A 14,026-nucleotide genomic window follows, 5' to 3' on the forward strand; every position below is an offset into this window, starting at 1 on the left:
AAAGAATTCCTGCGCTGTGGTTCATTAAGTCAGTTCGAGGACGGACTGGCTAAATTGTCGCAAAACTCGGGTGCGAAAGCGTGGCCAGCTATAATGTACGTCCTTTGTACCACCACCTACGGACTCATCGGCTAAACTGAGACATTTCTGTAGCTTTAGTACGAGTGAGGATTTCTTGTACGTACCACCCGCCGTGTTAAATGAGACTGGATGAGAGTTGCTTCAATAGTGTTGGAAACAGTTTTCGGTACTCCTGATCGTTTGCATGCTGATCACTGGAATAAGGTCGTCCATCATGCTAAGTCTTTTGTTCTTGAAAATCATTATATTCTTGTTCGTCAACATACACTACTGGCCATTAAAATTGCTACACCACGAAGATGACGTGCTACAGACGCGAAATTTAACCGACAGGAAGAAGATGCTGTGATATGCAAATGATTAGCTTTTCAGAGCATTCACACAAGGTTGGCGCCGGTGGCGACACCTACAACGTGCTGACATGAGGAAAGTTTCCAACCGATTCCTCATGCACAAACAGCAGTTGACCTGCGTTGCCTGGTGAAACGTTGTTGTGATGCCTCGTGTAAGGACGAGAAATGCGTTCCATCACGTTTCCGACTTTGATAAAGGTCGGATTGTAGCTTATCGCGATTGCGGTTTATCGTATCGCGACATTGTTGCTCGCGTTGGTCGAGATCCAATGACTGTTAGCAGAATATGCAATCGGTGTGTTCAGGAGGGCAATACGGAACGCCGTGCTGGATCCCTACGGCCTCTTATCACTGGCAGTAGAGGTGACAGGTATCTTATCCGCATGGCTGTAACGGATCATGCAGCCACGTCTCTATCCCTGAGTCAACAGATGGGTTCGTTTGCAAGACAACAACCATCTGCACGAACAGTCCGACGACGTTTGTAGCAGCATGGACTATCAGCTCGGAGACCATGGCTGCCGTTACCCTTGACGCTGCATCACAGACACGAGCGCGCGCGATGGTGTACTCAACGACGAACCTGGGTGCACGAATGGCAAAACGTCATTTTTTCGGACGAGTCCAGGTTCTGTTTACAGCATCATGATGGTCGCATCTGTGTTTGGCGACATCGTGGTGAACGCACATTGGAAGCGTGTATTCGTCATCGCCATACTGGCGTATCACCCGGCGTGCTGGTATGGGGTGCCATTGGTTACACGTCTCGGTGACATCTTGCTCTCATTGACGGCAATTTGAACAGTGGACGTTACATTTTAGATGTGTTACGATCAGTGGCTCTACCCTTCATTCGATCCCTGCGAAACCCTACATTTCAGCAAGATAATACACGACCGCATGTTGCAGGTCCTGTACGGGCGTTTCTGGATACAGAAAATGTTCGACTGATGCCCTGGCCAGCACATTATCCGGATCTCTAACCAACTGAAAACGTCTGGTCAATGGTGGCCGAGCAACTGGCTCGACACAATACGCCAGTCACCACTCTTGATGAATTGTGGTATCGTGTTGAAGCTGCATGGGCTCGCCATTCAAGCTCTGTTTGACTCAATCCCCAGGCGTATCAAGGCCGTTATTACGGCCAGAGGTGGTTGTTCTGGGTACTGATTTCTCAGGAGCTATGCACCCAAATTGCGTGAAAATATAATCACATGTCAGTTCTAGTATAATATATTTGTCCAATGAATACCCGTTTATCATCTGAATGTCTGCTTGGTGTAGCAATTTTAATGACCAGTAGTGTATGATTTCCCATAGTGAGGATAAGCTCCTAGCTACCAGTAGGCAGATTCGCAGTGTTGCCACTGAGAGTACAGCAGAATGAAGAGGCTAGGAATTCGATCCAGCACAACCTAGCGGCGATCCACCAGCAGCTATCCAACTTATCGGCTACTTTAAAGATGACAAAGACGGTGCAAATTGTGTTGTATAATACCCATTTAACACAGGAGCACATCAGCACTCTGCAGTCCATCATTTAACTAGGACCACACCAAACATTTAGTTCTAGTCTAGTGCCTGGCGTGCAAGAGGAACGTCATAACAAATATTTTGTTTCAATTGTCGACACGCATACAAATGATCTATCCCATCCGTGAATCAACTCTGTCTTAATATTACTCAGCCGCTAAGGTACAAGTGTCTCGATTTTCCAGTACTTAAAATGCGCAGATCTTTTCACCTGTCTCTTGTGCTAGCTGTGAGCTTGAGTGTTCCCGACTTCACAGTTTCTCCGTAGCCTGGACCGCTGCGCGGAAATATCTTCTTTCGCAGACGAAGTAAATCTTAATCGTTAGCAAAGGACGCCAAGTCTTTTCTGTTATGCAGCACACTGAATTTCATTCTTATTCACGTAAATCGTGATATGTGCTCCACTTTTCCACGTTGGTGTCACGGACTGAGAAACCACTCATTTCCTTACGGGAACAAAGACACGCACTTGCTCTCACACAGTTTAACAGGGCTGCATGCTCCTCTGTTCGTGTCCATGGACTGTAACTTACTGTACACTGTACCACGGGCAACTGTGTTATAGTCATGATTTCATGTCTCAGACCTATAGAGTTATTTTAACTGGCAATGGACTTTTATATAACAGTTCCATCTGCGTCTTCATCGCTCCCTCTGTAAGGTTGTCTCCTTATTTAACATATATGTAAAATGCTAGTATAGTATCTTTTCTATTGTGATTAAACGAGTTACTTGTTGTACAATCTGACAGCTGGCATATGCTACCTAACCACTGAAATAACCGTCTAATTCATCCAACTGATGAACTTTTAGCCCATGAACGAGGGAAAATTACTGTTGATCGTTGGACCTTAGCTTGGGGCAGGCAGTGGGTAATGTCAGATCCCACACATGTGTTCGATTGGGTTCAGATCTAGCGAGTTGGGGGGGGGGGGGAGCAAATCAATTGGAATTCACCACTGTGTTCCTCGAATCACTCCATCACACTCCTGGCCTTGTGCCATGGTACATTATCTTGCTGAAAAATACCACTGCCGTCGGGAAACAAGATCTCCATGCAGAGGTGTACGTGGAATGCAACCAGTGTACGATACTTCTTCGATGTCATTGTGCCTTGTAAGAGCTCCACTCGACCCATGGATGTCCATGTGAGTGTTCTCCAGGGCACAACGGAGAAGCCCCCAGCTTGTCTCCGTCCTGCAGTGCAGGTGTCAAGGAGCTGTTCCCCTGGAAGACGATGCATTCGCACCCTACCATCTGCGTAACGGGGATTATCAGCTCATGCCACACTCTGCCACTGCGCCAACGTCCAGTGCCGATGGTCACGTGACCATTTCAGTTGTGGTTGCCGATGTCGTGGTGTTAACATCGGCACACGCATGGGTCGTCGGTTGCGGAGGCCAGTCGTTAGCAGTGTTCGGTGTAGTGTCTTCAGTCACACTGGTACTCTGCCCAACATTAAAGCGTGATGTTATTCCCGCCACAGTTCGGCGCATGACCTGTTTTACGAGCATGCCCAGCCTACGACGTCCGACATCTGTGATGACGGGTGACCGCCCAACACTACGACGTCTGGATGCGGTTTCACGTTGGTTTTGCCACGTGTTGAAGACAGACCCCACAGCACTCCCGACAAGTCGTGCAGTTGCCGAAATGCTCGTGCCGAATCTCCAGGCTATCATAATCTGCCCTCTGTCAAACTCAGACAGATCATCCGTCTTCCCCATGGTACATACGGACAGCATGCTCACTAATAGTACATGTGTTGTGCGTGTGTCTGACTAGCAGTCATTCCTCGCCAGGTGATGGGCTTATGTCGACAGTAGGCCGGTGGTCATAATGTTCTGGATGATCAGAGTGCTACAAACCAGTCATCACTAGAGTTGTAAAGTATATACACTCACAGTCCAAGGGAATCCGTCAATATGCTAATGAAAACCGTTTCTAAATCCCTACAATAGTCTCTGAGATTAGCCTTCACATACAGACAGAAAAAATGACAAATAACTTTAATTTAGTAATACGTTCAGATTTACACTACATGGATCGCTGTTAAATACGTCAATGTATTGCAACGCCAGGCGATGAAAATCTTGTGTGAATAATGATATAATGGCGCGAACGTTAATGAGAACGATGGGCAAATCAGTAACAGCTCTATGTTGACCGCGTATAAATGCTTATAACAGTTATTGCTGTTTTGGTCTTCTGCGCATTGTTATTGTTCTACTTTATTGTTTCCGAATCAGTTCCATTCTCTCTTTGTAAGATACCATGATGCACGAACCACGCTCAAAAGGGAGAAGGAAGGAAGGTGGGGGTATAACGTGCCGCCGACAACTACGTCATGGAGACGGAGGAGAAACTCAGATTAGGAAGGAATAGGGAGAGAAAGCGATCGTTGGTCTTCAAAGGAACCATCCCGGAATTCGCTTTAAGAGAGTCAAGAAATTAACGGAAAACCTAAAGGTGCATGACAGACTGGGGATTCGAGCCGTCGCACTGCTGAACACGAGTGCAGTGTCTGACCACGGCACCACCTAGCTCGTTAAAGATAACGTCTACCTGACACGATACGTGACTGGTCGCCTGACGACATGGAACACTCAGCTAAATTTCTTTTTTTTCCGTCTATGATGATAAAATCGTTTGGCCCTTAGACTACTGGTTTCGGTCAGCGATGACCATCTTCAGATCTATTTCATAACATGTCTTAATATAATGCAGCCATAGTGGCAACATCAATAGATCTAAAGATGGTCATTGCTGACCGAAATCGTAGTCTAAGGACGAACCAATTTTGGGATCATAGACGGAAATAAAAGAAATTTATCGGACACTTTCAGGATCATTGTTCTACTCGCGACTATGTTGAAGCTTGTATCACTCAGATAACATTCTTGTAGGCCTTCCAAACGTTTGTGTAGGGATCGCTTATCCCCATATAGCTGATCGATTGGCTAAAAATTATCTTCAGACCAGTTTTTCGTATCTTAGTGTATGTACGTTGACAGATACTAACTGTTAAATGATTATCCGGCTTTTATAAATATTCAAAGATTTTGGTCGCTAATACGAGGCAACAAGAAATTTTAAAGGCGAAAGATTTTGCGTAAAACAAGGTTTCGAGACTTAACTAGGAATAGCCTTCACATTTATCGCTACATTATCCTCCTTTCGCATTTCATAGTACCTAACTGCCAGTTTTTCGATTTCGCCGCGTTTGTCGTGTACGCATTGTCAGCGAGCAGTTATCCTTGTTTCCGTGCCAGGGCACGTGTGCCCGCTAGCCGCAGTGCATCGCCGTTCAGCGAGTGTGGCGGACGGCTCTGGGATCGCAACAACACGGCAGCATGGCGGCCGCTCTTCTGACGGCCGCAGTCTTACTGGTGGCTCTGAATGTCGGTAAGTGGTGCCAACGTGTGGGACACTGCGCTGGAACAAAAATGTTCAAATGTGTGTGAAATCTTATGGGACTTAACTGCTAAGGTCATCAGTCCCTAAGCTTACACACTACTTAACCTAAATTATCCTAAGGACACACACACACACACACACACACACACACACACACACACACACCCGAAAGAGGACTCGAACCTCCGCCGGGACCAGCCACACAGTCCATGACTGCAGCCCCTTATACCGCTCGGCTAACCCCGCGCGGCTGCGCTGGAACGAACCTTCCTCAGAGATCAAATCTTTGTACTGGGTACTACACAGATTATTTTATATGAAGTAATTACAAATTAACAATTTCCGTTTCTTCCTTTATGCATACTGTGAAACCTTGTATCTTTTCAAATTTTATGATTCTAGGTCAAAGGGCAGTCGGTATTCTCATAACACGCGAGACTAGTGTTTCCCAACCTTTCTTAGACCGTTACCCCTGAGTGCAATCAGAGGTCAGATAGTACCCCTTCTGTCGTCTGTTGCCACCCTCTCCCACATTATCGCCAACTTTAGCATGCAACTAAACTGTAGACTGAAAGATTTTTCTTTCTTTCTTTCTTTTTATTTTTAAAATGATGAAAGATGAAATTTAGTTTGTGTTTGTGTGTGTACGGGGTTTTGTGTGTGCCTGTGTACGTGTGCGTGTGTCAGAACAAATGACGAAGGAATACGTGGTGCATCGCAAGTGCTACCCACAACTCCTTCTCAGAAAAGAAGGCTAACTATCCAGAGTCGTGGTAGACACTTACTACGAAACATACTTCCCTTGTACTAACTCCTCTCCATTGCGGCACTTGCTTTACCTTCACACTGCATCCCCATTTAAAATCAAACAAGTTCAGATGTGTGCACTATACTTACTGTTCGTAAATCACTTGGTTGCTGCACTTCTTACTTCCGAAATGGCAGAAATTGGGCGACTTCAGGCTGTTAATGCTTTGTGTCCAGCGACTCTAATAATAATAATAATAATAATGATGACAATGATAATGATAATAATACAGCTGTGTACAGCACTGTAGTAGCCCTTATGTAGTTACTACAGTGTCGTGCTCACAATTAATTCATTTATCTGTTTCGAAGAGAGTAGTGAAGAAATTTCTGGATTACTGCAGGTGCTATCTATAACTTGGAGCAGACGTTTGCTTGAGATGTTTAGTATTGTTGCGCATATGTCTCACTTTTATCATCAGCGATGTACGGGACAAAGCACAAAATATGTGTGGACTATACGAGGAGCCTGTAACCTCCACCGCATTAATGCTACTAATTGAGAAAAAATAATTATTAATAACTTATATAATCAATATTAATTGTGATGATAGTAATGATCTTTTGAAAATTTAGTATCTTGACTGAAACATAATCGAATTGTTTGGTTTTTACCCCTAAAGAAATTCATTTTATCTCTCAAGGGATAATTACTCTCATATTGGGAGCCACTGCGCTTGACCAATATTTATAGATCTACTGCTGTCCTTGTCGGACAAAAAAAATATCATTTTTCATTTGCGTAACTCGTTTACATCTTGCTCTGAACTAAAGGATTGCCAGTTCCCTCCCTTTAAATTACGTAATTTTCAGCTTCATGGCAGATTAAAACTGTGCGTCGGACCAGGACTCGAACACGTAATCTTTACCTTGCGCGAGTAAGTCCTCTACCGGCTGAGCTATGCAAGCTCCACTGGCGATCACCCACAATTTACTCACGAGAGACCTCAGGTTCGAGGCCCGGTGTGGCCCGCAGTTTCAGTGTTCCAGGGAGTTTAAAACCTGTGCGGACGCCGACAGAGAGTGAATATTCACTCTGGGAACTCAGGTCTCTGTCAATCTATTTGTATTCTGTCCCCTTCACTATAACACAGTGCTCAGGTGTACATACGATAGCTGACAAACTTGTTCTGTTTCTTACGTCCTTTACAACACGCCTCTTTAAATATCGTCAGATTTCATTTTATATATATGATTTTGTTTTAGTTAAAATACTGAAAAAAATTACCTAGTGTAATTTTAATGTATGTGAGTTCGGTTGCACAGCTCTGGGGTTTGCCGTTTTGTATACACAGTGCGTAGTCAGATATCACACTTACTCACCTCGTGAATATCAGACGGTTCAATCAAGTGAATTGTGGACCTGACATTATGTTTTGTCACGTGTAGCAAAGAAATATACTGTAGTTTTGAGTACGTGTCTGATTCAACAGTCTCAGCTTGTAGAAGGATGGTCTAAATTCAGTGTCAATTGAGTGAGTACGTTAAGTAAGGTGTAGATAAGGTTCAAATACACAAAAGCGCCAAAGAAACTGTTATAGGCATGCGTATTCAAATACAGAAATTTGTAAACAGACAAAATACGGCTCTGCGGTCGGCAACGCCTTTATAAGACAACAAATGTTTGGCGCAGTTGTTAGATCGGTACTGCTGCTACAATGACAAGTTATCAAGATTTAAGTGAGTTTGAACGTGGTGTTATAGTCGGCGCACCAGCGATGGGACACGGCATCTCCGAGGTAGTGATGATGTGGGAATTTTCCTTTACGACCATTTAGTCGGAATGCACAATGAACATTAATGGATGCAGGTGATCAGACAGGACGCTTAAATTCTTGTCATCCGTCAGAATCGTTTTTAGACGTATCAGGGCTCCCATATCACTGCAGCTGCACACGCCCCACAACATTACAGAGCCTCCACCAGCTTGGACAGTCCACTGCTGACATGCAGGGTTAATGCATTCATAAGGTTGTCTTCATACCTGTACACGTCCATCCGTTCGATACAGTTTGAAACGAGGCTCGTCCGACCTGGCAACGTGTATCCAGTTATCAACAGTCCAATGTCGCTGTTGACGGACTCAGGCGAGACGTAGAGCTTCGAGTCGTGCAGTCATCAAGGGTATATAAGTGAGACTTCGGCTCCGAAAACCGCTATCAATGATGTTTCGTTGAATGGTTCGCAACATTTGTTGATGGCCCTTGATGGACCATCAATGAAATCTGCAGCAATTTGCGGAAGGGTTGCACTTCTGTCATGTTGAACGATTCTGTTCAGTTGTCGTTAGTCCCGTTCTTGCATGATCTTTTTCCAGCAGCAGCGATGTCGGAGATGTGTTTTACCGGATTCCTGATTTTCATGGTACACTCGTGACATGGTCGTACGGGAAAATCCCCACCTCGTAGAAGCTGGTTCCCAGCGGTCGTGCGCTGACTATAACACAGCGATCAAACTCACTTAAATCTTGATCATCTGCCATTTTAGCAGCAGTCACCGATCTAACAACTGTGTCAGACACTTGTTGTCTTACATGGGCGTTGCCGACCGCAGCGCCGCATTCTGCCTGTTTACAGAAACTCGTCCCTGTGTTTTACGCTTACGTTAACTGGGTCTTAGGAGTCGTTTTATAAACCAATGTCTATGCTCTTTTTCACTTTCAGTGTAAATATGCGAAGTACCGTTAAGAGCAGACCAGTAAGTCAGTCCAGAGTCTCATTTTCGTATCACCACCATGTCTACCTCCACAGCCTGACAGTTGTCAAATTTGTACCAACCACAGAGGCCCGAAAAATCTCAGCTCCCCGTCTCACTGCTGCACGCAGTGGCTTGCGTGCTACGGACGGATGACCTCAAATCCCGCGTCATCTCTGATTTGAGTGTGAGCTTCAAAATATACTACTGGCCATTAAAATTGCTACACGAAGAAGAAATGCAGATGATAAACGGGTATTCATTGGACAAATATATTATGCCAGAACTGACATGTGATTACAATTTCACTCAATTTGGGTGCATAGATCCTGAGAAATGATTACCCAGAACACCCACCTCTGGCCGTAATTACGGCCTTGATACGCCTGGGCATTGAGTCAAAAAGAGCTTGGATGACGTGTACAGGTACAGCTTCCCATGCAGCTTCAACACGATACCGCAGTTCATCAAGAGTAGTGACAGGCGTATTGTGACGAGCCGGTTGCTCGGCCAGAATGTGCTGGCCAGGGCAGTAGTCGAACATTTTCTGTATCCAGAAAGGCCCGTACAGGACCTGGAACATGCGGTCGTGCATTATCCTGCTGAATGTAGGGTTTCGCAGGGATCGAATGAAGGGTAGAGCCACGGGTCGTAACACTTCTGAAATGTAACGTCCACTGTTCAAATTGCCGTCAATGCGAGCAAGAGGTGACCAAGACGTGTAACCAATGGCACCCCATAACATCACGCCAGGTGATACGCCAGTATGGCGATGACGAATACACGCTTCCAATGTGCGTTCACCGCGATGTCGCCAAACACAGATGCGACCATCATGATGCTGTAAAAAGAACCTGGATTCACCCGAAAAAATGATGTTTTGCCATTCGTGCACCCAGGTTCGTCGTTGAGTACACCATCGCAGGCGCTCGTGTCTGTAATGCAGCGTCAAGGGTAACCGCAACCATGGTCTCCGAGCTGATAGTCCATGCTGCTGCAAACGTCGTCGAACTGTTCGTGCAGATAGTTGTTGTCTTGCAAACGCCCCCATCTGTTGACTCAGGGATCGAGACGTGGCTGCACGATCCGTTACAGCCATGCGGATAAGATGCCTGTCATCTCGACTGGTAGTGATACGAGGCCGTTGGGATCCTCCACGGCGTTCCGTATTACCCTCCTGAACCCACCTATTCCACATTATGCCACCAGTCATTGGATCTCGACCAACGCGAGCAGCAATGTCGCGATACGATAAACCGCAATCGCGATAGGCTACAATCCGACCTTTATCAAAGCCGGAAACGTAATGGTACGCATTTCTCCTCCTTACACGAGGCATCACAACAACGTTTCACCAGGCAACACCGGTCAACTGCTGTTTGTGTATGAGAAATCGGTTGGAAACTTTCCTCATGTGAGCACGTTGTAGGTGTCGCCACCGGCGCCAACCTTGTGTGAATGCTCTGAAAAGCTAATCATTTCCATATCACAGCACCTTCTTCCTGTCGGTTAAATTTCGCGTCTGTAGCACGTCATTTTCTTGGTGTCGCAATTTTAGTGGCCAGTAGTGTAAGTATTTTTTGACCCACGCCGGATTATGGCATATAGACTGGTGGCAGATGTGGGGGTCCGGGCTTCGATACCTGGCTGAGTACCTAAACTATGAAGTAAGGTGCCTCAGAGTATGAAAGATGGGTTTTTATCTTAGGAAAAACTAGTCGCAGAGTTACGAGAGCGACGCGAGCAGCCCGCTGCGGTAATCTACGGATGACGCCTCCTCAGCAGTTGCGATATCGCGGTCAGGGCCGCCGTCTCCGCGAGTCAGCAGCACAGAGTTCCGACGCTACGCCTGCACGAGACGCCGACGCTGCTCGATCAACAGACGCAAATAGTCCTGTCTGACGCAACCAGCAAATAGTCTTGTCTGTCACATTAAGTTAATTCCTAGAGCTTTCTGTGGAATACAGATGTACTTAGAGAACGTGTAGAGAATTGTGATCTAGCATATGAACTTACGCCGAGCTATTGTAGTAGTACGCTAATAAAATTTGTAGCAACTATAAGAGTGGGAGCCGTACGAAGGAAACTTCACCAGCAGACGCAAGTTCGCATTCTTGGCTTGCTAGAAGAAACTGAGATGCTGTATAACTTGAATCATAACCCAGAGTTCACAGTAAACGATCAAACTACACTTATGCTCATGTTTCTTATAAATAAATACGAATTCCTTAAACGCTTCTGCCATATCTCCAGGTCTGACTTCTCAAGTTTCCATGGTTACCCTGTGTCGCAACTACGAGGATGAGTCAAATGAAAACATTAAATATGTAATAACAAATCGAAATTTCGCGCCGTTTTCCTGTAAGTTGGTAAGCGCGTTACAAACAGCGTGCAGAATGGCCTGTAGGTGGCAGGACAGTGCAGATGCACACATACCGTCACATTATCGGTATAAAGATGGCCGCCCCACTTGCGACTTGCACCAGGGAAATTCATCGACGAATGAAAGTTCAGTACGGTGATGCATGTTTGTCACAACAGCAAGTCTACGGATGGAGTAGGAAGTTCGCAAATGGTGTGACTTCAGTGGAAGACGTTCCTCATCCAGGTCAGGCACAACGAGTATGACTCCACAGAACATTGCAGCAGTTGAAGCCATAGTGAAGGAAAACCGCCGAGTTACACTGAATGACACTGCAGCATATTTACGGATTAGTCATGGGTCAGCACACCAAATTGTGCATGATGTGCTCCAGTTTCACAAAGTGTCTGCAAGATGGGTGCCACGGCAGCTGACTCCAGAAATGAGAGAACGACGTGTTCGTGCTTGTGAAGGTCTTCTTCGGCGCTTTGAACTAGAAGGTGATGGCTTCCTTGCAAGAATCGTTACTGGGGACGAAACCTGGGTTCACTACCACCAACCGGAAACGAAGAGATCGAGCAAGGAATGGCGCCATTCCTCATCACCAAAACCAAAGAAGTTTCTAACAGAACCATCAGCAGGGAAGGTTATACTGACTCTCTCTTGGGACGAAGAAGGCGTCATTTTGAAGCACTGCATGCCTAGAGGGACCACTGTCACCAGTGCGTCATATACAGATCTAAGAACCTTCAACATCGCAGCGCGTCAGGAATCGTTGGTTAATATATTAAAAAACTAGAAACCCGCCTCGATTGCTTAAAAAGCACCTAGTGTTAACCTAGGTTTCGGCGTAGATAACTACACCTTCTTCAGAACAATAAAACCCACAAGTGCCTAAGTAGATCTTTGTCAATGATTGAAAGAACACCATAGCTAAACATTTATAAACGAAAAAAGGGAAAACACAAACAGTACATATGTAAAAAGTCTAAACCACTACTTAACTTAATGGTGTAACCTCCACCTCACACCGGCCTATGTTCGCTGGGCCGTGATCCGCCATAAACTGCAGCTACGTATGGTCCATTGGTAGTTGGTCCGCATATCACAGCATATCACAGCACCTTCTTCCTGTCGGTTAAATTTCGCGTCTGTAGCACGTCATTTTCGTTGTGTAGCAATTTTAATGGCCAGTAGTGTATTTAGTCTCCTTGCGATATGAGAACGAAGGGGTAACGTAGCGTTCCCCTGCAGAAGGGGGCCATGTTGCCACTGAGCTAGCTAGGTCGCACTATTAGGCCCTAACTGTGGTATTGTTGATTAACAGAGTGATTCATAAAGTTAGATACGAGATTAGTTATTGACTCTGTGTGGAATGGCCCTCCTGCAATCAAATAATGAATTTGACAGCCCGTTGTTACGCCATCAGTCAGAATCTTTCAGATTATTCATCTGAAATGACAACGAAATATCAAGTGAAATTAGCACGACAATTATGAAGCACACCAGCAGGTAAATCGTGTAGTTGCAAAACGCATTCTACAATGTTTCTAGTTCGCCATTACACTAGCGACGGGAGGAATTCGTTTGGTCAGCCGTCGTGCTAAGCTGGCTAGCATCTGTGGAGCTCACCTTTCGAAGACGCGGCTGCACCGCCTGTCATCGCGTTTACTGGCAGCAGAAATTCTGAACCATTGCCCAATGATTTTGATCTAAAATCTTAGTTACGACTAATATGAAGACTCATCGACTGTATATCAGACATAATAAAGTGCAGGCGAATTATTTATACGGCCCTTCTCTTCAGTAGTTGTAATTATTTTCACACCGAACTGAGAAACTCATTAGCTAGACACGATTTACTTGTTTTTGTTTTCCATTACCAGCCCTGATTATCCTGTAAAGATTGTGAGGGGATGTGACTTTCTCTTCTTCTTATCATTATGAACTTACGACTAACTTTTCTTAAGAACACTTTCATTGTATGACATACGGATTCAAATCAACGAAGCGATGTGGGCTCAAAAACTCTCAAAGAAAAGAGCCTTGCGAATGTGTGGGAAGCAAATTAAATTCGTGCTCCTGTTAACACGAAGGAAGCGGCATCAACATATTTAAAAAGGAGCATAAAAAGCTGAGAGTATTCTCTCTATTGTGCGAAATACGTCTTCATTAAGCGATACTGCTACACTCTACAATAATCAGAATAACGAACAGTATCGTGTACTTTTATTAATTACAGTATGATCGCTGATACCGATTTGTCAGTGAAAGCGAAATGTCTGTGATGAATGGCCGTGTCAACATACAGTGCATTTCAGACGGAGGGAAACCAAAGTATCAGTAAGAGGTCCATCAGTCTCTGAGGCTAGGTGTCTACGCAGCACTCCGTAACTGGCGATGTTCGCTTTACCATTAGTTCCGGATTTTTCATACTAACGAAGCCTCTACGGTATCAGAAACTTCATACAGGAATCAACATACTGTAACTGTTAAAACAGATCATTGCATTACATAGTACTCTACTTTTAGCTGAATATAGCTGAGTCGGTGACCCTAGTTTTAATTTCATTTCATCTTCTCATGACATGCAGAATGAGTCCGAACTGCTCTAAAAGTAGTGTTGCCTACGTTGTGAAAGCTGGAAGACCATATTGTATCGGCTGACAATTGGAACTGTTTGCAATCACGCGCCAATCTCTTCACTGTCGTACGGGATCGTCTCTTTCTAGCAACTTGTTGCTTACTGCCGCAATTCGTCGCTTGCTGCAGTTGCTGT

General features: G+C 45.1%; 1 protein-coding gene across 1 annotated transcript in view; it reads left to right on the forward strand.

Annotated features, from left to right (window-relative positions):
- The first annotated feature begins 5,244 nt into the window (after positions 1-5,244).
- Positions 5,245-14,026, forward strand: part of LOC126457810 (lysosomal acid glucosylceramidase-like) — a 394,424-nt gene continuing 385,642 nt past the window's right edge. Inside the window, exon 1 of the mRNA XM_050094424.1 lies at positions 5,245-5,372. Coding sequence (XP_049950381.1) covers positions 5,321-5,372 — 52 coding nt within the window. The 5' untranslated portion in view covers positions 5,245-5,320. The remainder of the gene's footprint in view (positions 5,373-14,026) is intronic.

The sequence above is a fragment of the Schistocerca serialis genome, chromosome 2, assembly GCF_023864345.2.
Source record: "Schistocerca serialis cubense isolate TAMUIC-IGC-003099 chromosome 2, iqSchSeri2.2, whole genome shotgun sequence".
Taxonomy (NCBI): Eukaryota; Metazoa; Arthropoda; class Insecta; order Orthoptera; family Acrididae; genus Schistocerca; species Schistocerca serialis.